The sequence below is a fragment of the Acomys russatus genome, chromosome 30 (genome assembly GCF_903995435.1).
Source record: "Acomys russatus chromosome 30, mAcoRus1.1, whole genome shotgun sequence".
NCBI classification, from domain to species: Eukaryota; Metazoa; Chordata; class Mammalia; order Rodentia; family Muridae; genus Acomys; species Acomys russatus.
Window position 1 is genome coordinate 666,664 of NC_067166.1, and position 27,843 is coordinate 694,506.

The 27,843-nt window shown below is 45.7% G+C and overlaps 1 protein-coding gene across 1 annotated transcript; it reads left to right on the forward strand.

The window, feature by feature from the left end:
* Window positions 1-13,716: 13,716 nt before the first annotated feature.
* Nim1k (NIM1 serine/threonine protein kinase) lies at window positions 13,717-26,421 on the forward strand. Its single transcript, XM_051172520.1, has 3 exons — window positions 13,717-14,111; window positions 23,657-23,925; window positions 25,568-26,421. The coding sequence occupies exons 1-3, from the start codon at window positions 13,820-13,822 to the stop codon at window positions 26,315-26,317; spliced, it is 1,311 nt and encodes a 436-aa protein (XP_051028477.1). The 5' UTR covers window positions 13,717-13,819; the 3' UTR covers window positions 26,318-26,421.
* Window positions 26,422-27,843: the final 1,422 nt, after the last annotated feature.

Here is a 27,843-nt window from a genome sequence, read left to right on the forward strand (position 1 = left end):
TTACAGAGAGCTGGAAATAAACTGATTAATACATTGATCATCGGTAAGGATTCCAGCTGGATTCTCCGGCCTAAATGATCCTAGGCACATTATTTAACTGGGCTATTTGATGAATCAGCTTCTGGGTTCGGAGGAGACATAACACAGAAATCTCTAGAGATTTAAAAACAAGGCAGGTGATGGTGGCCTATGCTTTTTATCTCAGAGGGAGGCAGAGGAAGATGGATCTCTGTGAACTCGAGGCTAGCTGACTCTACAGAGCGAATTCCAGGAGAGCCAAGGCTGCACAGAGAAACCCTGTCTTGAAAAGCCAAAATTAAAGCATAAAATAAAATAAAAGCAGCAATTAAAAACAATCATACTAAAGACTGTCTTATGCTTATTGCCTGGATCACCTGGCTGTAGGATGGAGCACCAGACCGAGTAATTGCCCCATTGCCAACAAAACCTTTCTCCGGAAATGAGCACTGTGTTTCACTTGGCCCGAGGTTCCTCTCTGGGGAATAATGCTGACAAGAAAGCAAAGTGCTGCGCACTACACCATCACCCAGCACCACTGCGCCAAAGAGGAGGCCAGGCATGGTGGTGCACACCTTTAGTCCCAGCATTCAGCAGGCCAAGGCAGGTGGGTCTCAGTGAATTCTAGTCCAGCCAGGGAAACATAGTAGGACCCTTTCTCAAAACAAAACAACCCAAACTAAGAGAGGATCCATAGCTACACCAGTACTTACCCTCTCTGCCTCCAAAATGAGAGGGGGCAGTGACAGATGTAGTAAGGTATTTTTGAGGGTAAAAAAGAAAGTGACAGTAATGACTTAGGGGCACTCCTGCAAGGTGTCTGACAGGGCCAAGTGTATGGGTATAAGCCACACTCAGAAGCAAGCGTGCAGGATCAGTTTAACCCTTTTGACAAATCAAGGCATAGAAGCTCCTCCCTGGGATGGGATGGAGTTCAGTGGAGTGTATGTCTCCTGTTTGCAGGGTATTGAGTTTGAGGCCTGGCAGTAACAAAAAGAAAAACTCCCTCCTAAGTTGATCTTTATTTGCCGGTTTACACTGCATGGGCATTTCCTCATGCTTCAGTCTTTAAATTTTTTCCCCCGAGACAGTTTTTTTTTTTTTCTGTGTAGCTCTGGCTTTCCTAGAACTCACTCTGTAGACCAGGCTGGCCTTGAACTCATAGACCCCCCTGCCTCTGCCTCCCAACCTGTTGGTTTTCAGGTGTGGCATGCACCACTCCGTCTGACTTTTTTTTTTTTTTTTTAATTTATTATGTACAGTGCTTTGTCTGCATGTACACCCTCAGGCCAGAAGAGGGCGCCAGAGCTCATTATAGATGGTTATGAGCCACCATGTGGTTGCTGGGAGTTGAACTCAGGACCTCTGGAAGAGCTCATAATCTCTGAGCCATCTCTCCAGCCCTTCATCTGACTCTTAGTGACATCTTTTTAGTATCCAGAAATTTTCAATTCTGATAAGGTAAATATATCTATTTTGTTTCTCTTTCTGTGGTTTCCGTATCTAGTCCAACATGCTGGCCTGCTTCTGAATCCTGAAGGTGTTTTCCGGCATAGACTTCATTCACCTAGGCGTAAAGCCAAGTCTGTTCAGTCAGTCTCCGCTCACTGTGTGTCTGGCGTGGGATAAAGGCTTATTTGACTTGCCACCATTTGCTTAAGAACGCTTGTCTTAGTGATCGTCTCTTGGACAGGCAGCCTGTACCCACACTTGGGTTGTCTTACTTTCTGAGACCTTTTTGAGAAGTACACATCTGCGCTCTCAAGCGTGTCTTTCTTAACCTATATTAAAGCATAAACCTCAACTCTACTTCATAAAGAATTTGGTTTTCAAGACAGGGTTTCTTTGTGTAGCCCTGCTGTCCTAAAACTCACTCTGTAGACCAAGCTAGTTTCAACCTCATAGAGATCTGTCTGCCTCTTGCCCACTGAGTGCTGAGATGAGTGTGTCCATCCCATAAGGTTAGGTGCCACCTCTGGTGGTATAAGAAAGCAGGCTAAGGAGGAAGCCAGGGAGCATCATTCTGCCATGGCCTCTGCTTCTGTTCCTGCCTCCAGGCCCTCCCTCAAGGTCCTGCTGACTTTCCTGGAGAATGGACTATAAGCTATAAGACCAAATAAACCCTTTATTCCCTAAGTTGCTTTTGGCCATGGTGTTTCATCACAGCCATAGAACCCTAACTGAGATGTCCTGCCTAGCTGACTGCAGTTCTTGGGGAGGGAGTCTGAATAACTCAAACATGGTCACTACCCTTAAGAAGTGTACGACCTGATTAAAGAGACAGCCTGGCATTGTGAGTCATAGCTTTATGAAGCAGTGGAGGAAACCGTGCTTCCTGCTTTCAGGTGTTGGAGGTACAAAGGAGAACACTGTTTGGTTTGTACAGTGGGAAATCTCCCTGAAAGCATTAACACTGAAATCAGATTCACAGAGTCAGCATGTGCTGGCAGAGGTGACAGCAGCATGCCCAGTGTGTTTAAAAGGGAGGAGAGCAGTATTGGAGTGCAGGTGAGTACAGGTGGCTATTGGAGGATGTGGCCTCAGATAGGAAGGGGACGACCGCATGGATGATAGTTTAAGCTTTTACTGTGAATAGCATGGAAAGGAATCTAAGGGTTTTAAGAAGTAACCTGATTTGATGTCTTCTAGAAAGATCTTACTGGATACTTAGTTTGAAATTTCTGAAGGGTCCTGGGCCTGCCAGGACAAAAAAAAAAAAAAAAAAAAAAAAAAAAAAAAAAAGCTATATTTCTGTACAAGCTGTACATTTAAACTTATTTACTTTGTGTGTATGTATGTGTGGGAGCTGTCAAGTTTGGTGACAAGTGGCTCTATCCACCGAGCCACCTCACCAGTGGGTAAAAGAGCCAACCAAAAGCTCTTGGTGGCTTGGGCTCGGTGGCAAGTGGCTGTGCTCTTTGACAGAGGACCAGCAGGATTGGCTGGCAGACTAAATATGAAATGTGAGCCAAATAAGTCTGTGTCTAAGGCTCCGAACAGAAGGATGTGCTGCCATTCACCAAATGGGGAAAGCTGGGAGAGGAACAAGTCTAGAGGAGAAAAAAAAAAGACAGACTTGTCATTCACCTACTGTAATGTAAATATAGCTCTCACTCCCTGCTGTCTCTCTCCTGAGGAAGCTGTGATGTATGGTCATCTGAGTTATCAGTATGGCGTCCTCAGGATGAAGCCAGCAGCACCGTAGGGATGGACTGTCACCCAGTCCGTGGGTCTGCTGCTCTCATGGACAACTTGGGAGGGGGCTTGCCTCACTCAAGACAATGGGGAAGAAATGTGCAGGCGAAGACCAGCTCCCTGGTACAGAGGTCTCAAGCGTCGTCAGCTGGTTAACAGAGGGAAGTGTGAGCACGGCTGCAGACAGACCCCTGAGGTCATGGGTATTCCACACCTGGCCGGAGACTTCTTGAGGTGACTTTAAAAAAAAAAAAAAAAAAAATAAGTAAAACGCAAAGGAAAAAGTGAGAGAGGAGAAATGGTGGCGGGTAGCGGGTGGCGAGTGTGTGGAGGTACTGCTCCCAACACGCACCCCACATTTGCTGAAAACCAGGTGATAATCTTTCTTATTTTGGTAAAGCAGATGGAGATAAAACTGTAAACTCAGCCAGGCATGGTGGTACATGCCTTTAATCCCAGCACTTGGAGGGGAGGGAGGGGCAGAGGCAGGTGGATTGGCTGTGAGTTTGAGGCCAGCCTGGTCTACAAAGCGAGTCCAGGACAGCCAAGGCTACACAGAGAAACCCTGTCTCGAGAACAAAAACAGAAGCAAAACAAAACTGTAAACTCCCGAGAGCCTTCTATGTTAATACCCTCTCCTATAAAAAAATATATAATTACATTTTTATTGATTAATTGTGTGTTGGAGCAAGGACTTGCATGCTATGGTGCAGGTGTGGAGGTTAGAAGAGAAACTGGACGTTTGCTCTCTCTTCTACCAAATGGGTCTTAGGGACTGAGCTCAGGCTGCCTGACTTGGAGGCAAGTTGCCGTTATTGATAGAGCAGCCTCACCCCGCCCCCCCTACACACCCTCTCCATGCATAAGAAATAAATCATTATGGTTTACTTCTAGAACAAGGTGGTGTTAGGGCACATTAGACAATCACAGTTAAGCAGGAGGCACTAGGTCCCTGCCTTCCCTAGCTGTCAGCGCGTGTGCGCTCTCTCAGTTCAGTTCCTCCTAGCGTCGAGAAAAGTTACAGGCAATCTGCTATGTGACTATGCCCATGAACCAGAAAAGGAGGGACTCTAGAGTCCCAAGGGCGTATGTTAGATAAGACTCCGACCTCGGAATCAGTAGGATGGAGCATTTGAAGAAGAACCCAGCCAGTGAGGAATTCAGGGGGTAGGAATGTGATCAGGAGTATAGAAACGATGTTTTGTGCCCAGTCAGCGTGCCATCTATGCTTTGTTTGCTTGCTTGCCTTTTCTTTATGCTGACACCCAACTTTGCAAAGGTCACAAGATATCCCATTCTGCCTTTCGTGCTGAGTCTCCAGCACTCTTATGAGGTGAGCATCCCTGTTTCTCACGAGCCACAGGCCTCTTCTGGGTTGCCTCTTACCACTTCTATCATGCTTTCAAGCCTGTCTTCTGAGTTGCTGAGGGCAGAAAAAGAGGTCTGGACTGGAGTATTCCAGTATGTCTAGTGTGGGTTCTGGGTTTTTAAATAATTTGATCCATGTGGATACTGCAAAGGCCCAGAAGGGGGCATTGTGACATCAGGACTTTGGGCTGATGGTTTGGACTTTATCTAATATTGCTAAATCCAGAATCCCAGAATGTCTGGTCTAGAGTGAGCCAAAGACATCATGGGTCCAGTCTTCTCACTTGCCAGTTAAAACCCTTGAGAGAGAAAGTAACCTGGTCCCGGAGCACAGACATTCACTGGGAAGCCAAGACTTACCCTAATTCTGACCCTAAGCCACCATCACCTGTCCCTCAGTGGTTTGATTTGACAGAAATGACTTCAAAGTAGAGGCCCTTAGCTCTCATCACACACTGGTGACGCTTACTGAAAGAACACATTCACAACTCTGTGCTTATAAGTGAATGGAAACGATGATTTTGTATTAAAAATACTGAAAAGAATGTTAAAATATAAAGCTTTAAAATTTCTTTTTCCTAAAGCAGAACATATTTACCAAGTACAGGTAACATTTCAAGCCAATGATATTTACACCATTACAAAATTTACAGTCTTACTGGGAAAGTAAGGATGACTGGATCGGCAAGATGGCTCAGTGGGTAAGAATGCTTGCTGTGCAAGCCTGAGTTCAGTACCCCAAACCCATGTAAAGGTGGGAGAGAACTGACTCCACAAAGTTGTCCCTGTCCTCCACACATGCCCACACATGCCCATCCTGTGATAAATAAAATATTAGCAAAAACATTTAAATAAGTAAATTAATGATATTGTTTTCTTGAAACTAGCTTTTTACTCAGAAGTCACAATGGAATCCCTTTTTGGGTCATTGTGTTTTCTTCCACAGGATAAGATGTAATTAAGGTTTGCGAATTTGATTGTACAAAGGTATAAATATTTGAAATATTCTGCAGTCCCAGAAAATTAAAATCTGAAGCCTCTGTAATTGGTTTTCTGTCCTTGGCCCACTATCCTTCATCTACTGTCTGTCTTTATCCAGCCTGTGTCTATCTCTGTATAAACAGATAGATGTAGAAGGACACAGTTTTTTTTTTAATTATAAAAGTAGTTGTGCATGTTGTAAAATGTTCAGACAATATAGAATTTGACATAAGAAATCAAGGCACCTCCTCGTATAACCATCAGGGTTAAGGAAGACAGAACCTGGGCTCATAACTTTCTTCTTTCGGGGAGCAGGGGTGTATGTGCATGTTTTTTGAGATAGAAGCTTGGTATTTGTCTTACAACTGTCAAATTTATAATGCCCCTGCCTCATCTGCTTGGGTGCTGAGATTTTAGGTGTGTATCACCAAGCCCCACCAATCTGCTTTCTCTTGCTGTGACAAAATATTTACAGTAAACAAGTTAATAGGAGGAAACATTATTTTGGTTCACAGTTTTGGGAGTTTGCATTAGTGGTTGCTTGTCCATGTTGCTTTGAGCCTGTGGCACCCCACAGTACACCATGATGGCGTTCGCTGTCTGTGGCTTTGCCAGTCTCAGGATCTGGCTTCCATCTTGGTCTAAATGGTGATTTTTTTTTTTTTTTTTTTACACTATTGTGTCAACACTCCAGCTGTCCTGAAGATAGGAAAAAGCAAGAGGATGGGGCATGCCTCTTTTAAGGCAGTAGCCTATCAACTGTATTCATTACTTTTGCCCAGAGTTCATGACTGAAACATACAGCCAAGCCCAACATCAGCAGATATTGGGAAAAGTGGTCTTCAGTCAGACAGCAGCATGGCCACCTGAAGTTTCTATGTTCTGAGGCAGGGCCTTTCAAAAAAAAAAAAAAGGCAGCACACCAAATCACTAGGATACCCTGAAGACAAGCAAATAAAGGCTGGAGGAGTAGCTTAGGTGGAACCCTAGCCTAGCAGGCAGGAGGGCCTGGATTTGCTCTTCCAGCACAGATCTCGAGTGTGCTGCCCGTTCTGTGTGCAGGCATCAGTCACAGATAGGGGAGACTCAATAAAGGTTTCATATGCACTGGAACTTTCTGACAACAGAAGTGTTTGCTCCGCGGTCCTCTCTCCTCACACAGAGCACTGACTCTGTTGCTCATGAACGATTGACTTTCCTCAGTTTGGCTCAAAGGGAGCTAAATTCCCTAATCTCGTCTCTCGTGTGCTAGTTTCCCTGTCTTCCAGTATGTGTTCTACTGGAACTAAGTGAAGTTACAAAGCAGTAAAAGAGCAGTTTTTGCTTTAATGTGCAAATATTTTCATGCCCTAAAAATAAACAGTGAGTTGCAAATAAGTAGGAGAGTTCTCACGTTGCTTCCTAAACTAGCTCTGGGGACATGGAGAATGTGTTTGGTTCTGTGCTCAGGGCTGCTTGCTTGTGGTTCAGTGCGTGGCATAGTGTCTCCATGGCATCCTCTGCTTCTTTGAAGGCAAGCACCGTCTCTTAAAGGTGACAGGAGGATTTATGTTTTGAAAATGAATTGTTTTGTTTTTGTTTTTTTTCCCAGGCAGGGTTTCTCTGTGTAGCCTTGGCTGTCCTGGACTTGCTTAGTAGACCAGGCTGGCCTCGAACTCACATCGATCTACCTGCCTCTGCCTCCCTGAGCGCTGAGATCACAGGCGTGCGTGACCACGCCTGGTGGTCAAAGGCAACTTTGTTAGCTTCAAAATAGATTTTACTTCTTTAACCCCGTGGAAGGGGACTGAAGGCTGCTCACTCGAACACTGCTGTCAGGCTGTCCATTCCCGGGGGGTGGAGGGGGGATGAAATGCCAGAGGTTGACGTGATCCTCTTCTATTATTCCCCATCTCATAAATTTTTTTTCTCAAGACAGTGTTTCTCCCTAAGCTTGGAGCTCTCTGTTTCGGTTAGACTGGCTGGCAAGTAGGTCCCTAGGGTAGGTCCCTTTCTCTGTGTCCCCAGAGCTGGGGCTATAGGTACTCCAGTTTTTGACTAGGCTGATGATCCAAATTCATCTCCTCATACTTGGACAAGAAGCCCTTCACCCAGTGAGTCATCTCCCTGTCCCTATACAGTAATGCTAGGCTTTCTACACCAGACAGCGTCCCTTTGCGTGGCCTCCACACGCACACACATGAGCACATAAACACAACACGTAACTCTGGTTCAACAGTTCAGTTTCATTTACTTATGGGTGTTGGTTTGTGTTTGTTTGTTTGTTTTCAAGGGCAGGGTTTCTCTGTGTAGCCTTAGCTGTCCTGGACCTGCTTTGTAGACCAGGCTGGCCTCATGGAAATCCACCTGCCTCTGCTTCCCCTAGTGCTGGGATTACAGGCATGCACTACCATGATGGCTTATGTTTTTAAAATCTTTAACCCACCATTTAAAGATATAGAGAGTTTATTTAAAAGCAAAACCAAAAAACTCTCAATTGCCAGTCTCTTTGGGGGATTACAAAACTTGACAAACATAAGCCCCACATTTCAGCATGATCTGTGAGGGGTCATCCGTATAGAATACCTGCACAGCCCTCACAGACTTCTCAGTCTGTGACCCCGATGGTCACGGGACTCTCTACAGAAAAGTGCTGATGCAGGCCCATCAGACTGAGTGGACTGGCCACGGGTGGTGAGTTCTCCCACAGTAGAGAGTCCCATGACCCGAGATGAGCAACAGAGAAAAGTAGCCCCGTGATGTCAAGCCGGGAAGCAGCTGTGTTACAGTACGCACAGAATACAGTTCACACTGGTATTGCATTTGCCTCAAAATGTCCTCACTGCTCCCCATGAGGATCTCAGTGTGTATGCTGAGAAATAAGAACTGAGGACAAAAGTAACGATGGTGAAAATTATTTCTAAGTGCTAAAATAAACTTTCAAATGGACTGTATTTGTTAACAATCTCTGTACAGGTCTGAGGAGGATTATGACCACTGTCCAATTATCACCCAATCTTGTTGCCACATATAGGAAAAATAAAATAAAAAAAGAAACCCAGATTTTTCTTCTAAGCAAGCCTGGCCCTGCCAACTAACAGAAGCATGATCTGAAAGCCTTGCCCAGAAGTTTTGAAACAGAGACAAAGAGAACAAAAGCAAGATGGCTTTCTTTGATATTATTTTCTCAGTGGATTGCAAGTCAGAAAATAAATTACCAAGTAAGCCCTGTTTTCTTTCATCTTATTTAATGCATTGCTGTGCTGCAGCAGCAAGCTAATAATTAAGGGCCGTTCTGCCCTCCACCGGATGCTTTGATCTCTGATGACATGGCTCTATTTTTGTTTGGATGAGTTTCCAAGCTCTTATTAGTGTCCATAAAAATTGGTCAAAATCAAAGGGGGCAAAAGGGCAAAAACAACAATGGAAACTACCTGCATTAAAAAAAGGGGGGGGCGAGATTTCATCTGAAATTAAGTATATCTCAAGGTTGATGTCTGGGGATACTACTAAAAAGCAGTCAAGATGCTACTGTTGGTGGCAGCTCTTTAAACTCTGTTTAAACAGAGTTTAAACTCTGTTGATAGAGACCCATTAAGTCTCTAAAGGAGGAAACAAAGCTTTATAAAATGAATAAGCATTCACCCATGTGCATTCTTCCAATCAGATTTTCAGTCTAATAGAACACGAGAGTGCATGAAGTTTCTCCTCATTCATAACTGTTTCAGAAAAGTCCACAATTTATTGGCAATTCAAGCGTGGCAAGAGACATATGTTTGTCACTATTGAGAATGTAACAGTGTGACTGACTGGGAGTTCTGATAATCAGATGTTGCAATTTCTGATTTGATTGTCTGCACTTTCTTTTCTTTTGTCCTCTATTGCTAGTTCCTTCTAGATTTAAAGGGGAAAAGAATCCTTCAAGAATTTAATTCCCAAGAGATCTCTTTCTTGTCTCTTGAATGTTTTGTTTTGTTTGCGGGGGTGGGGGGGGGGGGGGGGGGGGGGGGGGGTGGGGGGGGGGGCGGGGGGGCGGGGGTTGGGTGGCAGCAGGGGGAGGCATTGTTTTTATTGTTAGTCTTTGGTTTGGTTTTGTAGATGTTTTCTGCTTCCTTCTGGTTCAATTTCCCTCAATTTCCTTTTGGCTGTTGTGGTGCTTTGGGTGGGTATCATTTCTTCTATTCTGGAGAACTTCTTTTGGTGCCCCTTGGGTGGCCGTTCACTCTACTAGGAAAAAACAAAGACTTGATGGGACTCCCCCCTCCCTCCCTCCCTCCCTCCCTCCATTTATTTATTTATTGTGTGTGTGTGTGTGTGTGTGTGTGTGTGTGTGTGTGTGTGTGTGTGTGTGTGTGTCACGGGCACACAAGGACTGTGCAGCTGGCAGAGAGTAGGTTTTGGGAGGCCTTTCCTTTCCTCCTGAGCTAGTCCAGCCAAAGAAAATATCCTGCCTGGAGGTTTAAATGGTTGGTCCCCTCCTTTCCCAAAACTCTAAGTGCAGGAAGATGAAGCGAACAGGGTGCCATAAGCAAGTTTTACCTAACTCTCTCTCCTGTGCCCAGGCTTCTTCCTGAGCTAGACAGGTTTAGGAGGTCCAGTCTAGGTTTGGAGAAGCAAAGGCTAGGGCTTTGGTCTCTTCCACACTCAAACAGCTCCCATGCTTTTGGCTCTGTAACCTTCAACCTTCTAATCATTGAGGTACCCATCCCCCCACCCCTCTAGCCCCCCACCCCTCTACCCCCTACCCCCCAGTGTTTTGTGCCTTTCTTTATATTTATTTACATGATTTATTTTGGAGTTGGAAAGAGTTCATTTTCTCCCTAATTGAATTATTAGCACTATTAACAAGTTTCAGTTCATCTTCAGTGCAAACCTAATTCTGGTAAATTTGTAAAAGCTTCTTTATCTAACTTAAGCAGAAGATGAGCTATTTTTCCCGGCTGTTAAGAAAAGAGAATCATTAGCTGGGTGTGGTGGCACACGTCCTTAATCCCAGCACGCAGGAGGCAGAGGCAGGCAGATTGCTGTGAGTTCGAGGCCAGCCTGGTCTACAAAGCAAGTTCAGGACAGTCACGGATATACAGAGAAACCCTGTCTCAAAAAAAAAAAAAAAAAAAAAAAAAAAAAAAAAAAAGAAAAGAAAAGAAAAAAAAAGAAAGAAAGGAAGGAAGGAAGGAAGAAGAAGGAGAAGGAGAAAGGGAATCAATTTAGGACCACGTCGCGGGAAATCTACCTTGAGGGTATACAACTCAGAAACCACTATACAGCTTGACCGCTGTCAGCAGTCATGTCTGACCTCTGCCCCGCAGTGTGAAGTGCTGTTCCTAGGAGGTACCAGCGGCAAATTAGGTTAGTGAGGTTAGAACACTGTTGTGTTAACCAAGGCCTGAGGGGAGCGCAAGATACAGAGCCCGGATTGAGAGCGCTGGGCAACCAGGCAAGCACACAACAAGTAGTTGTGTGGTCAGCAATTGTGTGGGAGAAGGGTAAGCAGGTGCCCGGAGCCCTGAGGGCTTGGGAACAGTGGAGGCTTGGAAGGAGCAGATGCAGCTGTAAGGAGCCCTGCAGCACTTTCCCCACTCTGATGATAGAAGTGCAGCTAAGATTTTCATCTACACAGGAAGAAGCTCTCAAGAGTCCTAACAGCCGGCAGAGCATAGCCTGGGCTTTGGAAAGAATGTGCCGAAGTAAGTTCTCTGAGATAACTAAAAGTAACGGCTGGGCTAGTGTTACTAGTGTGTCAGTAAAAAGATACTCACCTCCACTAAGTCATACCAAAGTTTAACACTGCCTGTAACTTGGTACTTGGTTCCTCCTTCAAAAATGTATCAGATGAGTGCCAGGCACTGTACTGTGTGCCTTGGACACAGAAGAACAGAGCACACCTTCTTTATTTATTTAGCTGCAGCACAATAGGCCGCTGACCAGGGCAGCCCAGTGAGGCGGTGCTCTGAAAGGACACAGAGCCAAGAGTTAGTTCTTCATCGCACTTGCTGTACTGAAGGTGACCCCCGCCACCCCCACTCCCCCAACCCCCCCTACTCCGGCGAGCCCTTCTCCTTTGCATAGGTTAAGCTAAAATTTCTTTCAGATTCATGGTTGATGCTACTCCTGTCTCTCATTAGCTCTGTATTGCAAATATGACGGCGTCCGGTGTCACTTGACCTTTGCTTAGTCGCACATACAGGGTTAGGTTTCAGGGAGTCTGTGAACTCTATAACATTAGATGCAAACTGTGTGAGTGTGCCTTTTCCTGGTCATAGATTTTGTTATCATTTCAAAGGAGCCATGCAGCCCAGAACAATTACTAGCTAGTGTCTTATATTTACTTAATCCAACAAACTAACTTTTGCCTTAACATTTTCCGTAAAGGAGCTGGGCTGTAGTGGTGAACACCTTTAATCCCAGCACTCGGGAGGCAGGCGCAGGCAGATCGCTGTGCATTTGAGGCCAGCCGGGTCTACAAAGTGAGTCCAGGACAGGCAAGGGTACACAGAGAAACCCTGTCTCAGAAAAAACACAACACAACATTTTCTGTAAACATCTGAACCATTCTACCTTAGGGCTGTGCTAGTTGCTGCTATGTGGCCCCCTTTTCTCCTGTGTTCCTCTTCTACCTTCATGTCCCCATATCCAGAAACAGCAGGAAAACTGGGCAGGGACCTCCTACTCTTTCCAGCAGCAGCCCCGTACTTAACCTCTATCAACCATACAGGCGGTCCTAGTCATAACAAGAATGTAATATCTTCAAACAGACTGGAGATCTGTATTTCCCAGGAAATATGTTAAGTTGTGACTTTTTGTTTGTTTGTTTGTTTGTTTGCTAAATCTTTAATTCAAAAGATGCTCAAGTTAAAAAAAAATCATTTATACCCGTTTAGTGAAAGCTCAACACAGAACCCACGTTCCCTGCTGTGGGAGGCTAAGTGGGGGCAGGAAGTGCTTTCCACCTTCATTGAGACATGACATTTCAGAAAATATACAAAAATGCCAAGGGGATTCCGAGAGAAGGTGCTTAGAGCTGTTTTGTTAACGTCGCAAAGGACTCCGGGAGCCTAGGACAGTGAACAGAAGAGGGAGTACAGGCAGGGCTGGTGTGCGGGCCACAGGGCAGCACTCCCATCACTGGCCCTGCTTGCCCTCCAGGGCTAGGCTCGGGAGGCTGACAGCCCATCTGGAAATATAAAGAAAAAAATAAGCTTAGGAGAAAAGTTACCTTTGTCATTTGAAAACCAGAAAGAATGAAAGCGACCAGCAAAGGAGAAGCTGTACTGGAATATGAAGGCGACAAAACATGGTCACAAATGTAAGGCAGTTTGAAAATTGATAAACTTTGTCATTATTGCTGCTGCATCTTTTTTTTAATTAAAAATCTATTTTTGAACCAAAGTAATACAATATACATGATTTGCTAAAATTCAAGAAGTAGAATTCCCTTGCTTGAAAGATATGTGGACTATAAAGGCTTCCCTAAAAATTACGTTGTGGGAATGTGTACATATTGACTTTTCTTTTTGTTCAGCAATAATGTAATTTAGCATGTGCTGATAATATGACTCATAAATTTGTAGAGCCCTTTTTTGGGAAACTGTTCATATTGGCTGTGTCACATTCTCCTGTGGAGCGCATCAGAATGGGCTAATAATTATTTTACTCTCTGTCCTTAGGATGAGCTGTCCTCTGCCAAATTTTCAGGACAGCTCAGAGCTTAGAAGAGAGCTCTTCTAAATAAAGGCCAGCTAAAGTGACATTGTGGGGATTTAATCCTTCTCTGGCTGCCTGTGCGACCAAAGGCTGATTTACAAGACTCTTTCTTTCTGGAGTCCAGATTATTAAGTTCCCAGGGTCCAGGGACAGCAGGAGAAACACGAAATGACAGTCAGCGATGAGCACCCGCTGCAGCGACTCGGGGACCCCCAAGGGGGTTTTACACTCTGGAGTGCCAGACTACTTGGTTACATAGGAAAATAACAGAGTGGGCCTTTGTCCCCGAACCCCAAGCCCCACCTCCATCACAGCCACCTGCCACAAAAGCATCAGATTCTACCTCGGTACCCGAGGTGAGGGAAGGTGGGACGAGCCTGCAGTGGGGCCCCACTGAGCTGTGCAGGCTCTATCCTGTCACAGCAAGGACTTTCTGCTCATCTCTTCTCCGCTCTCATGGACACTGTGCTCGGGGAGGCGTCAGTTCACGTCGGCCTCACTTGCAGCGTCTTCTCCTGCCAACTGCCCTGACAGTAGCTCCGGGCTGAGATGGAGACGTGAGCCTGCATGGACGATGACTGCAGTGTTTGTGAATGGAGGCGGCCTGGTGAACACGCACAGTGACAGGTGGGACTGGAGGGAGAGCGCGGAAAGCAACTGTCAGACGGAGTGCGGCAAGGAGGGTGCGGGGGATCAGCCACGCCAGCTGACACCCTTTGAGAAACTGACTCAGGACATGTGCCAAGATGAGACGGTGGTGAGGGAGATCACACTGGGGAAACGCATAGGCTTCTACCGGATTCGCGGGGAGATCGGAAGCGGAAACTTTTCCCAGGTCAAGCTCGGGGTTCACTCCCTAACCAAAGGTAGGATCGGACTTCCCAACGACTACCTGTGAGGTATTGGGGGGCCGAGGCGCTAACTGAGGGTGGGGTTAGAAGGCTATCTAAGGCCCTGTCCATAGCCTCTGTTTGTATTGATGTGTCATTAACAATGGCCTGGAATGTTATAGAAGAGCCCACCACCACCACTAGGGTCTCTAAATAGTAGGTTCAAGGGTCCCCTATAACCAAGCAGACCACCACTGTTCTTTTGTGAAATGGAGGGCTTAGTCTCAGCTCCATTCTGCCTTAACCTTCTTTGTGCATGCTTGGCTCTTCACACTTGCCAGCTACTGGGCACCCTGGGACTCTGGATGAACAATGTTCCCCAATTTGGCCTAAGGGAGGAACTGTGTAGAGGGCACAGGGCACCTTTGCTATCCTACCCTAATTAGGCCCTTTCCCAGAGTTACCCCAGCTTAGCTAAAGCTGGCATGACCAGCAAGTCATGCTGAAACCATCGTCTCTGAGGCTGTGGGCTCTAGCCTCTCCTGAGAGACCCGTCCTGATGTTGTCTCCTTGGCCTACCCTGCTACCATGCCCCAACATCCTGCTTGTCTTCTGTCAGAGATGTCTTTTGCTTTCTGTTTAGTCTAGCCCCAATCTGTGCCCTTTTCATCTGTTTTACCGCTACAGAAAGAAACAAAAACAAAAACAAAAACTCGAGGGCTGAAAACACAGTGGTATGGTGCTTGCCTGGTATATGCAAGGTCCTGAATGCAATCAACCGCACAGCTAAGAAAAAAGCATCATACATGGGCACACATACCCCCCGACACACATGTACATAAGTACATACACTCAGAGGTCATGGGAACACCAAATCTTCCACTCCACTCTAGAGCCTCCTGGGTATGTGGGTTCACACTTCTGTGTCTCAGCTACCTTACTTAGTTTAGTCACTCTGTAAATTAAAGTACCTGTTCCCAGTCTCCATTGGCAAAAATGCTCCCAGTAACAGTGCTCACTTACTTCTCTGGGTGTCAGAAAGGACGCATAAGTGAGCAATAAATACTAGTTATTGATGAGATATTTTCCCCCCAGTTATATCTATCTTGCCTTTGTGCAGCCAAAAGTAAATTGACGTTTCCTGTTTGGATTGTGTGCGTCATCGTTTTTCGGTGTGACCATTTAAAAAAAAAGCCGTGTCTCCTCCATCCTGTGCGGTTTTCCCATGCATAAAGCAAGGCAAGGGTTCATTTACACTGGCTGCATGGCGTTGTTGTGTGGAGCAGATTAGAAAGCATATCCATATTGTTTTAGTTTGCTTTCTATTGTTGTCATGATACATTCTGACCAAAAGCAACTTGAAGAGGAAGGCTTTGTTCACCTCACACAGCCCAGTCACAGCCGATCGCTGATAGACGCCATGGCAGGAATTGTGGGCGGGAACCTGGAGGCCGGAACTGTAGCATAAGCCATGGAAGGGTGCTGCTTACTGCCTTGCTGCCCGTGGCTTGCTCGGTCTGCTTTCTTATATAACCCAGGACCACCTGCTGAAGGGTAGCACCACCCACAATATGCTTACTGTGGCCTGGGTCCTCTTACATAAAATCATTAATTGAGAAAATGCTTGCCCGTAGGCCAATCTGATGGGGGCATTTTCTCAATTGAGGCCAAAGGAGTTTCTGTCTTCCCAGATGACCCTAGCCTGTGTAAAGTTAACAACAACAACAACAACAACAACAAACCAGAACAAACAGGCTACGTCCCACGTGCTACACAAAGTCGCTAAATGACAGCATTAGGGCCTCTTCCAAAGCATTCCAGGTTCTTCAGACCTGAGTCGTTTACCAGTCAGTCCCATGAACATAGGTCTGGTTAAATTAGCCCACACAGAAAGAGGGGCAGTAGGGAATTCTGAGGACCCACAGCAGGGTCTCAGTCAGTGTCACTCACCCATCTCTTTTGCTCGCTCAGGGATTTCATGGCTTGCCATGATGCCCTTTCATCTTTATTAGCATGTTATTTGTCGTCATAATAGAGACCCCTTGACTTCTCTGAACAGAATAACACTCGGTGTTTGTATCGGTGGCCTATCTTGGCCAGGAACTGTGCTTGCTAGCTCAAGTTCTAGAAGCTCCCCTATATTGCCCATCTCCATCCCGTTAGTCCCATTGTATTGCAGATCAGATTCTGGAAAGAAAACATGTTTGCTCACTGGCCAGCCATCATGGCGGCCTTTGAGTGAAGGCTGTGGCAGCCCTTAGCCACCTGCTCGCTCTTTCACCTGAGCTCAAGGTCTGAAGTATCTCTTAGGAGAACAAAGAAGGGAGGAAGCTGGTAAGTATGTATCCACCATGGACAAAAGTAACCAGCTAAGCTGAGAGCACTCCACAAGGCAAGGCAAGGACAAGACAGTGTTCATTTGGCACACAAGCTGTTCCGGTGAGAAGGAAAAATGGCGATTAGTGTTCCTAAGAATCACATGGCTTCCTGTCTGATACATTTTATAATCCACTTCATGCCCATCTGCCTGAGTTTCAGAGAACAGTTCCCCGCTGTGCAGTAGGCGGTGTTCTGTGAGGCTTGTCTGCGTGCTCTTCTTGTGCCTAGCCACCATAGCCTAACCCTGTTATCAAAGGTCCAGTGTCACCTGTGGTTATGGGATGGCACGTGCAAAAGAGAGCAGGAAAATCTAGGAAATGCGAACAGTCTGGGTAATAGAAAACAGAGCATTTCGATGCCCAGAAAGTTCCCAGGACAGTAGCTAAGGATAATAATAATAATAATAACAACAATAATAATAATTATTGTTGTTGTTATTATTATATAATCATATTATATATTACATATATAATAAAAATATATGATTATATTATATATAAAAATAATAATATTATATAACAATAACATATATTATATAAATAATATTTATCATATACTATATAATTTATTGTTATTATTGATGATGATGATGATGATTATAATAACTAAGCTGCCCTGGATCTCCAGGAAGAAGTTGACAACAGACCTCTCTTCTGGCAGTTTATTTTCATAGCTGACAGTGTAGATTCTCTTGGGATCTGCAGGGAGATAGAGCAGTCTGAAAGCCATCATGAGCTCCTTTTAGGCCAATGGGAAATTTCTCAAAAGCAGCGATGCACCAAGCTTCTGAATATTTCACAGCCCATCTGTTGCCACCAACACAAAAGAAACCGCAGGTGCCTGTGCTTTTCTTGGCTGCCCTTAGTGACCTCCTCCTTGCTCCTTCCCTTGGCTTAAGTTTCAAGAGGCTTTGCTTCTTCTCTTTCAGTTTGTTCATTCATTGATCTATTCATTTTTACTTATTTGTTCATTTTATTTATTTGTGCATGTCACATATGTTATGTCATGTACGTGTGTGTACATGTATGTGGGTGGGTACACTCTCACATACATTCATGTGTGTTGCTAAAGGTTGAGATTGGAATCTCTTCCTTTAATTCTCTTTACCTTTAAATTTTTTAATGTTTATTCTTTGCTAATTTCATATACGAATCTCTCTTCACCTTTAATTTTTTAAAAGTTATTCTTTGGTAATTTCATACATGAACAAAATGTATTTATTGTGTTCATAAACGCACACTGATTCATCGTCCAGTTCTTTCTGACCCCGTCCCCCTCCCCCATCCCTTTTCTAACTTCACTTCCTCCTTTTTCTTTTACAAATCACTAAAATCCAATTATTGCTGGTTGTAAATGTCCATGTTAAGCTTTTTTTTTTTTTTAAACATTATTCATTTTGTCTGCAGACTTTGGGCTCACTGTTTTTGGCTAGATTGGCTACCCAGTGGGTCCATGGGGGGGGGTTCCCCTTTTCTTCCCTCCCCATAGCACCAGGGCTATAGATCTCACATGAGTGCTGGGGATACAAACTCAGGTCCTCATTCCTGCACAGAAAGCACTTTCCCCTCTGATCCATCTCCCCAGTCACCACCGAAAACAAGCAGTAAATACTAACCGCCCCCTGAGTGCATGCTTTGCTCGGGACTTTACAGAGATGGTGCACCTCTTGTATGTGCTAATAAGCCGCTTAGAGGAGACTAACTGAAAGACAGGTAATACATATTGTCACAGAGTTGGGCTACAGGAGTGTGTTCACCAGGACCCCCGGCAGAATCCAGACATGGTCTGTTGTGCTAGAAAGGCTGGCAAAGATGGGCCTTAAGGTTTACTTCACAGGGCACACTGGGGAGAGCCTCAGAAAGAAGGCTAGTATGTAAAGTACCTGCAGGTGAGAATCAGTGAGGGGACACTTAGGAACTTAAAAGTAGTTCAGTAGAGCTGGGGGGCTCAGCTGCAGAGTGGCAGGAGGGGAGACAGGTGATGTTGATGTAGGCACCAGCTTGCCCACAAAGACTGGTCTTGCCTGATTGGATTTTGCCGTTTAGGTATCCCACTGAAGGTTGTAAACAAAGTAATTACTGTGATGTGATTTCAGTGAGCAAAGTGAACTGAAGTCGGGGAGCTTTAAGAGTAAATGAAGCCAGTCCAATGAGCCTCATGAAGGAATCATGATGCCCATCATAACCAAAGGAAGAGATGAGGAGGATGGAGAGAAAGGGTGCAACTTAAAATTGGTTTAGAGTATTGAAACCTAGGCTGGCGTGATGGCTCTGTGGATATAGTGCTTGCATTCCAAGTGTGAAGACCAGAGTTCAGATATTCAGGACTCACATCCAAGCCACACAGACCAGTCTGTAACCCCAGAGTCAAGAGGTAAAGACAGGGATCCGTAGAGTGCAGTGGCCATTTAGACTGAATCTGTGAGCTTGGGTTTAGCAAGAGACACCGCCTCAACAAAATAGACACAGATTGAGGAAGACACTTGACTCAGCCCAATCTGGCCTCCAACCTGCCCACTTCCACCAACAGGCGTTCATGCCCATGCATGAGAGCACACATACATACATGCACACACACCATACATACATACAGATTTAAAGTGTAAATTCAAACAAGAATATTTTAAAATCTCTTGGCCTTTGGATGAGCGAGACCAGGGAGCAAAGGGAGAGGAAGAAAACAGAGCTGAGTAATGACTCAACAAAGAACATTGCATGAGAAGGAACAGATGACTGAGAAATAAAGATTTGAGGCTTAGAAAAATCAAAGGTTCTTTTGTCTTAGTTACTTTTCAGCTGCAGTGGCACAACGTATAGAAGAGTTCATTGGGGCTTACAGGTTCAGGGAGTGAGCCTATGACCGTCACGTCTGGGAGCATGGCTGCAGACAGGCAGGCGCTAGAGCGTTAGCTAAGCGCTTACATCTTTGTCTGCCTGAGACGGAGGCAGAGAGAGCTAACTGGGAACTGCCTGGGCTCTTGAAACCTCAAAACTCACCCCCCCCCCCAGTAATACACTTCCTGCAACAAAGAGATGCTTCCTAATCTTTCCCAAGTGGATGTACGAACTGGAGACCAAGCATTCGGATTCGAGCCTATGGGAGCCACCCTCGTTCAAACCATCATAGGGTTTTAGTTCAGAGCTCGTTGGCATCAGCCAGTGTATCATGTTATAACTTGCAGTTTGCCCCGCATTTATTATAAGCATTAAGCATTTGACAAATATTTGGTGAATTGAGGCAGGAGGGTGGGGCTAGGAGCTAACTCAGGGGGAAACCTGTGTAAGGAAAGCCATTGGGCCGGGCATGGTGGCACCAGCCTTTAATCCGAGCACTCAGGAGGCAGAGGCAGGTGGATCTCTGTGAGTTCGAGGCCAGCTTGGTCTACAAAGCAAGTCCAGGACAGCCAAGGCCACACAGAGAAGAAAACCCTGTCTCGTAAAATAAACAAAACAAACAAACAAAAAAATCCCAAAAATAAAAAATAAAATAAAATAATTTTAAGCCTTCCCATAAATATACAGATACCTGCCTTCTCTTGAAAAGTAAAAGCAGAAAAACCCAACATCAGATCTGCAGTCAAAATAGGAATGGCCATTTGGAGTTGAGCAACAGCAGTTGTCCTTCTGTTTCAGGCGCCCGAGGACCCTGCAGCCCCACTGACTAACCCTTTACCGCCATCTCTTCTCTAGAGACATCCCAGCTTGTAAATCTAGGTTGGAAAAAAAAATATGTTAGCTACTAAGAGGGACCCATGTCAGAGTTTTTATCAGACATGGAGAAAGGGCAGTTTGACCTCTCAAATCTTCCAGCACCAAGAGGGTCCTTCCTGGGATTGTACGGCCTCCTCACATGCTCCCAGGCCAGCTACTCCTCTGCACGTCCATACTGCAGTCAGACCACTCTTCCCACAACTGGAGTCAAGATTATGCCACTCTTCATAAAGCCCTGGGTTTCCCAAGGCTGCCGTCCCTAATCCAGGCTCCAGGACTGTTGGTTACCCCAGCCTGCTAGTACTCCTGGCTGATTTTGGGGGTCACTATCCATCACTCTACATCTCTACCATAGAGGGGTCCTCTCAGCTCTCTAGCACAAACGTTACATCTCACGAAAGCCAGGACATGCAGCATGCCCTAGGTTCCTCCATCACTTCCTCCTATCTCACTCAGAGGGGCTGTTGTCTTTTTTTTTTTTTATTCTGACCCTTTCCGAATGTTAAACATGCAACTTGTAAGGGCTGTTTTCAAAGTCCTTCTCTCTCTTACTGGGTCATAGGAACAGTGCTTGTCTTCTCATTGCCTAACGCATGGTACGTACTCCCTGAACATGTGTTTAAAGAGTAACAGCAGGGGCAGGGGATCTGGCTCAGCGGGTAAAGCGCTTGCCTTACAAGCGTGAGCCCCTGAGGTTAGATTCTCAGACCCCACATAGAACACCAGCCTTCAGTGCACTTTTGTACATACCTGGGGTGGGGAGGTGGAGGGCAGAGATTTTGAGATCCTCAGAAGAAAGATGCCTGGAAAATACTAGCCAGCTAGCCTTGCCTACTTGGCAAAGGTACAGAACAAGGGAAGGTCTGATCGTAAATAAAAGGTAAAAGGTGCCTAAGAAATGACATTCAAGGTTGTCCTGTGACCTGTACATTGCACCCGCACATCTGTGCACACACGACTAGATGTGACACCTGATTTCTTTAGGGGGCAGGCATTTCTACCGGTGAGCAATAATATGGAATACCACGGCTTTAAATTATTATTATTATATTTTGAGACAGGGTCTCTCTATGTAGTCCTGTCTATCCTGGGACTTTCTATATAGATCAGGCTAGCCTTGAACTCACAAGGAGGCCCAACCCTGCCTCCCAAGTGCTGGGCTCAAAGGTGTGAGCCACAGTGCCCGGGTTTAAGAACATCTTGAGTGAGTATAGTTCCAAAGCACAGCTTGCAAGTGATTTAACATGAGACGAGACAGTTATGGAGCCTTGGGAGCAGAATGTGAAGAGGCACTCATCCCACAGCACTTGTCTTGTCCAACTGTAGTCCTGGCTGGGGAGGGAGCCTTTGCCAAAGCCAGGGAGGGCGGGGAAGTAACAGGAGGGCACAGGAGATGCCTGCTGCCACCTATTGTTGGCCACTCACAGTGCATGGAAGAAAGGGCCCACAGAGGTCAGCACTGATCTAAGACTGAGACAAGGAGAGGGAAAAATGGGGGGGGGGGTGGAAGGAGGGGGGAACCCTTCAGCAGTGACTGTGAGGCTGAAGGGTAGAATTTTAGCTCTTGCAACAACAACTCACCCAATAGACTGTACAAGATGCTGGGATCCTGGGAGACAGCAGGAGGCAATCATCACTAACCACTGGAAAGTAGAAAAGCTGGGACCAAGGGAGAAAAGTGCCCAGAGGATGGGATAAGGAAGTCTGTTGGCTGGGCTGAGAGTCTGTAGAAATAGCCAAACGGGGACTTAATTATTTATGGTTTGCCTCCTTGCCGCTCAGTATTGATCCCAGCAGGAGGAGCGCCATTACTACCTCTGTCCAGTTCAGAAAGTGGAGCTGACCTTTAACGTGCAAATAACCCTTCTGCTCTGAGGAAACGGCATCAATTTTCATGCCAATAACAGTGTACCAAAGTATGAAGCAGGATGTTGCAAGTAGGTCAAGCAGTCAGCCCGACATTGCCTCTTCTAACTTGTCTGCCTCTTTGGATAGTCTGGCCAGACTTGTGCAACAGCAAAATGTTGCTTTATTATGAATTCAAGATTTGCTTATTCGTAATGGTAACCATTTTTGTCATATGATCTATTTTGTAGAAAATTACAAGTACTAGTAATCAGTGCAACATTTACAGAAACACTACCTGTGATGACGGCCCCCCCCCCCCAATTAGAAGATAAGTCTTCTAGGGTTGGGGGTGTAGGCAGCATGCTCACACAGCATACACAAAGTTCCGGCTTATCCCAGTCCTGCAAAAAGTAGGTGTTGGTAGCACTTGGGAGACAGAGGTAAGGGAATAAGAAATTCAAGGTTATTTTTGATTATATAAGTTCAAAGCCGTACTGGAATACACAAGACCCTTTCTTTTGAAAAATCAATAAATAAAGGTAGAGAGCTCTTCTAAACATTTTAATGAAATGTCTTGCCATATTTTTCTGTACAAGTGAACATTTCTATTTTTCTTATGTCTTATATATCTAACATCTTCTTGCATCTATACATACAGATTAATAATCACTTTTAGGCAAAGATGATCTACAATTTAACCATCTCTTGCTGGCTACTCGCTGTTCTCTGTAACACCTTGTACACATACCGGGTTGTTTCTTTAAGGTTAACTGCTAAAAGTGAAATGGCTGCACTGAAGTATGTAATCACTGTTAAGATGTCGACACATTATACCAAACTGCTATCCAGAACTATTGCACCAAGTAGCCCTCCCTCCAGCGGCACAGTGATGGGCCAGTTTCTTCAAGCCTTCACCAACATAGCATAGACAGGGTATGCTTGTACCTTGGAACTTATATGTCAGGCATAGAAAAGAGTAAACTAAGACACAGCCCTCGCAGGGAGGGTTGAGGATAAGAGGGAAGGCAGGACTGATAGGCTAGTGGGCTGAGGTCGCAAGCAAACCTGTGCTTTGGATACCCAGAGTCTGGGTGCTATGAGACATGTCCTAGGACGGGTTAATTATAAGGCTAACCTTGTGGGGCCACCAGGGATGGGCTGAGTAAAGAACAGGGGCCGAGTGATCTGGATAACAAAATGGATAAAGGGATGCTCTCACACGTGGGGCGTTTGCCTCAAGAACCCGAGACTAAAGTAGGGAATTGGAGGGACGCTGGCCAGGAGGGACCACGGACGTTGACACTGAAGAGAGAAGCCAGTTCTGATCAAGAAGTGCTCTCAGGACTTAGCAAAGTCTGAACTTCACTTGGAAAACCAGGTGGAGACAGCAAGTGACAACTCCTTTTGGCGGGGGCGGGTGGTGGGGAGGCAGGAGTTGGCATCCAAACCTGTGTAGAGATGTTGATACTGAACTTGAGAAATTTCTTTTTTTCATTTCCACTGATTTGGGAACCACGGAACCTCTATATCTAATAGAATAAAGGACCCAGAACCCTTCCAGCTTTAAATATCTATTTTTCATTAAAACAAAACAAAACAACAACAACAACAAAACCCCGCCCCTTTATCTCCTTTTCTTTCCAGAAAAGGTGGCCATTAAGATTCTAGACAAGACCAAGTTAGACCAGAAAACCCAAAGGCTGCTATCCAGAGAAATTTCCAGCATGGAAAAGTTGCACCATCCCAACATTGTCCGTCTTTATGAAGTCGTGGAGACCCTGTCCAAGCTCCATCTGGTGATGGAGTACGCAGGAGGTGGGGAGCTCTTTGGGAAAATCAGCACTGAGGGGAAGCTTTCCGAATCGGAGAGCAAGCTCATCTTCTCCCAGATCGTGTCTGCCGTAAAGCACATGGTAAGGGAGTGGGAGTGGGGAGGTGGGGGAGGGGGCCAGGGCCTCCGGCTCCACTTTGGGAACCTGAGGCTGTGGTTTATCATTGCAGAGTCATTACAGAGAATGTTGGCTTTGCAATAGCAAACAGTTGACCCTTCCATGAGAGTTGGAAGTCTGGCTGGGACCATGGTCCTCGCCTCCAAAGCAACATCTAGGACCTTGGTACATAGCAGGCTTGTGGCTTCTCCAGAATCTGTTGATAGGAGCCAATCGGAGAAGCCAGTTCAGCATCCTTCACTTATTGGCCACACTCATTTCTCCAAACTCACATTCTGCCTCCCAGATGGTTTGCCATTGCTCCCTGGCCCTCATATCCTGTTCTGGTTGCCTTTATACCTCATCCCATGTCTCTCATTTTAGTCCTCTCGTACCTCATGGCCAGCCCAGTTTCCCTCTCCCTCTCTGAAATTTGCTTCAGTCTCAGGCCAGCTAATACCAAACTTTCTCATCTTCCTTGACTGCCCCCCTCCGCCAGGCCCCCAGTTCTTTCACTGCCTCTGTACCTCACATATTAATGTTCAATCAAGTCATTCTTTAATTCTCGGATTATTTCTTTATATAAAGCTGGATTTTGTGAAGCACACTACCTAACTCCTCCAAGAACCACTCATGTGCTCGCTAGGCCCAGCCATACTGCTGGGCACACAGAAGGAACTTGACTTGTGCTCTTAACTACCAGTTATCAAGGAGGAGAGCAGCAGTCTGCAGCAGGGAGTCCAGATATGGTTCCGCAGGAGCCCTGTGTCCCGCCACTTTGCCCTGCAGTCTGGTCTCTGAAAAGAGAAAGGTTGAGTCACACTCAGGTTTTACTGCATTGTTTGTGTGGGAGGACCATGCTGAGCACTGCCCACACAGTTTCACATATAGTTCTTACAGCTCGGAGGTGAATGTCAGCATCCCATTTTATGAAGTGTCATTCATATTGCACCTCACAGAACTGAATGTAGATTTGACCAGCGCCAGCTTACAAAGCTTGTTTTGTCACCCCAAGGGTTCACTGGGACAAATGACATTAAAGCTTTACCCAAGCCTTTAAAACTAAATAGGTCAAAGTTCCCAGACTGTTGCCCAAACTTAGAGTGTGAGGGCATGAGGGGACACGTATGCACTCAACACACACAGCAGGCTCTGTTGCAAGAACCTTTCCAAACCCAACCTCCTCTTTTTTGCTAAATGATATGAGCCCCCCCAAAAGGAGTATGGCCAGGTGGCGGGACCGAGGCCCCAAGATTTTTTGCTCTTGGTCTCAGTTAAGGGGACACTCAGAAAAGCCAGGTAAGACCTCAAAGAAAGAAAAGGCTTGTTATTTGATTCAGAATTGTGCAGTTGTGTAAGATCTGGGTCTTCCCCCCCCCCCCCCCCCGGTATGAATCCCACAGAAGACTCAAATCTTTGGTCTATTTGTGGGGGGTGCAGGCATTACACTGGGTTAAAGGTTGTGGCAGAGTTTGCTAATATGATTCAGGCTGTTTTCTATTGAATTTTTACGGTTGTGTTGTCATCATCCACCTCCCTGTTGCAGAGAAACAGATATATTTTCTATTTTGTCATTTACCTCAAAAGTGACTGTCACCCCCCCCCCACTCCCATGTTTTCTTCACAGCATGAAAACCAAATTATTCACAGAGATCTGAAAGCGGAGAATGTCTTTTATACCAGTAGCACGTGTGTGAAGGTGGGAGATTTCGGATTCAGCACTGTAAGCAAAAAAGGTGAAATGCTGAACACGTTCTGCGGCTCTCCGCCCTATGCCGCACCTGAACTTTTCCGAGATGAACACTATGTTGGTGTTTATGTGGATATCTGGGCCTTGGGGGTCCTTTTGTACTTCATGGTGACTGGTATGATGCCATTTCGAGCAGAAACTGTGGCCAAACTTAAGAAGAGCATCCTTGAGGGGACCTACAGCATACCCCAGCATGTGTCAGAGCCCTGCCACCGGCTCATCCGAGGAGTCCTTCAGCCCATACCTACGGAGAGGTCTGGGATCAACTACATCATGAACAGTGAGTGGATGAGAGGGGTGCCACACCCCACCCCTCTGGAACCTTTTCAACTGGATCCTAAACATCTGTCGGAAACCAGCACCCTCAAGGAAGAGGAAAACGAGGTGAAAAGCACTTTAGAACACTTGGGGATTACGGACGAGCATATCAGAAATAACCAAGGGAGAGACGCCCGAAGCTCTATCACGGGGGTCTACAGAATCATTTTACACCGAGTGCAAAGGAAAAAGGCGTTGGAAAGTGTCCCAATAATGAAACTACCAGAACCTAAGGAAAGGGACCTGAAGAAAGGCTCCCGTGTCTATAGAGGCATAAGGCACACGTCTAAGTTGTGTTCAATTTTATAAATTGCACCAGGCAGCTTTGGCAACTAACCACCAACAGTTTCTGCTTTTAACTTTTCTCATGCACACATTTTTTTTGTAAACTTTTAAACCTAAATAAAATTTAAATTTGAGACATGCGTATCTCCCTCTCCTCCCTCCCCACACCTTAGTCTCTTAGCCTGGATGCTGGCTTGACATGGGGTTTTTTGTTGTTGTTTGGTTTTTGTCTTCTTGTCATATTCCAACCACTCATTTATTTAATAGAGAAATATGTGCATTTAATGCTGTGTGTGCAGCCAAGTGTCTAAGGTGCTGAGGAAATAGCAAAGCCAGTCTCCTTCCCCCTATGGAGGATAATCTAACAGAAAACATAGACATCCACTGGCAACTATTTTTATGTTTTTAAAAATACTGGGAGATGCCATGCAGACTCCCCACAGGGCTCACCGCTTTAGGACTAGATGTTTAAGGGCAGCCACTTGGAGTGGATGACGGTGTGAGAACTGAGGGAGTAGAAAGAGTGAGTTGAGGAAGACGAAGGCTGCGCCCAACAGCGAGGGCTATAAATTAGATACCTCCAAACAGAGCTGACAACGAAAGCTTTCATGTAGTTTATTTGGGACATGATCCCACAACAGCGAGGGGCAGAAGGAGCAGTAATAGGGACACAAAGGCATTACCAAAGATAGCCAGTGGTATAGGTGACTGGCATCCAGTCCCAAGAATCCTTTTTGTTTTGTTTTGTTTTGTTTTTTGTTTTTTGTTTTTCCTGACAGGGTTTCTCTGTGTAGCCTTGACTGCCCTGGACTTGCTTTGTAGACCAGGCTGGCCTTGAGCTCATAGCGACCTGCCTGCCTCTGCTTCCTGAGTGCTGGGATTAAAGGCGTGCACCATCACAGTCCCAAGGATCTTGAAAGCATCATGTGCTTCACATCTCAAGGGTCTGCCAAGGTGTGAAAGGGGAAAAAGACGTAACACCCTCATTCACCATTAGATCACCAGAGGTCACTGGTGTCACTGGCCCTCTGAAACTCCAGATAATGCTGTGTGAGTACCAAGTGGTTTCTCTTAACTTCTCAGGCCTTTGTATCAAAGTAGCCTTAGAGCAAGAAGGAAAAGGTCACAGCATTGGCTTGAGGAGGCAGTGTCCTGCCAAATGGGACCTGTGCAAACCTTTCACTTACATGGAAACGGTTATGGAACCAGTGGCTGGGGAAAGCACTACGGCAGGGAGGCCCTGAAGTGGTGCACGGAAGGTAACATTCTATCTGGACGCCCTGCTCCACTTAAAATCCCTCTGTTAAATATACTCCTTGGAGTGTTGGGTGCTGTGGAGCATGCCTTTAGCCCCAGCACTCAGGGGGGCAGAGGCAGGTGGATTGCAGTGAGTTCAAGGCCAGCCTGGTCTACAATGTGAGACCAAGACGTCCTGAGGCTACCCAGAGAAACCTTGTCTCAAAAAAACAGGAAAAAAAAAATATATATATATATATTCATTCGTTCATTCCTTGGAGTGGGTGGTACCTGACAGGACTCAGCACTGCAAG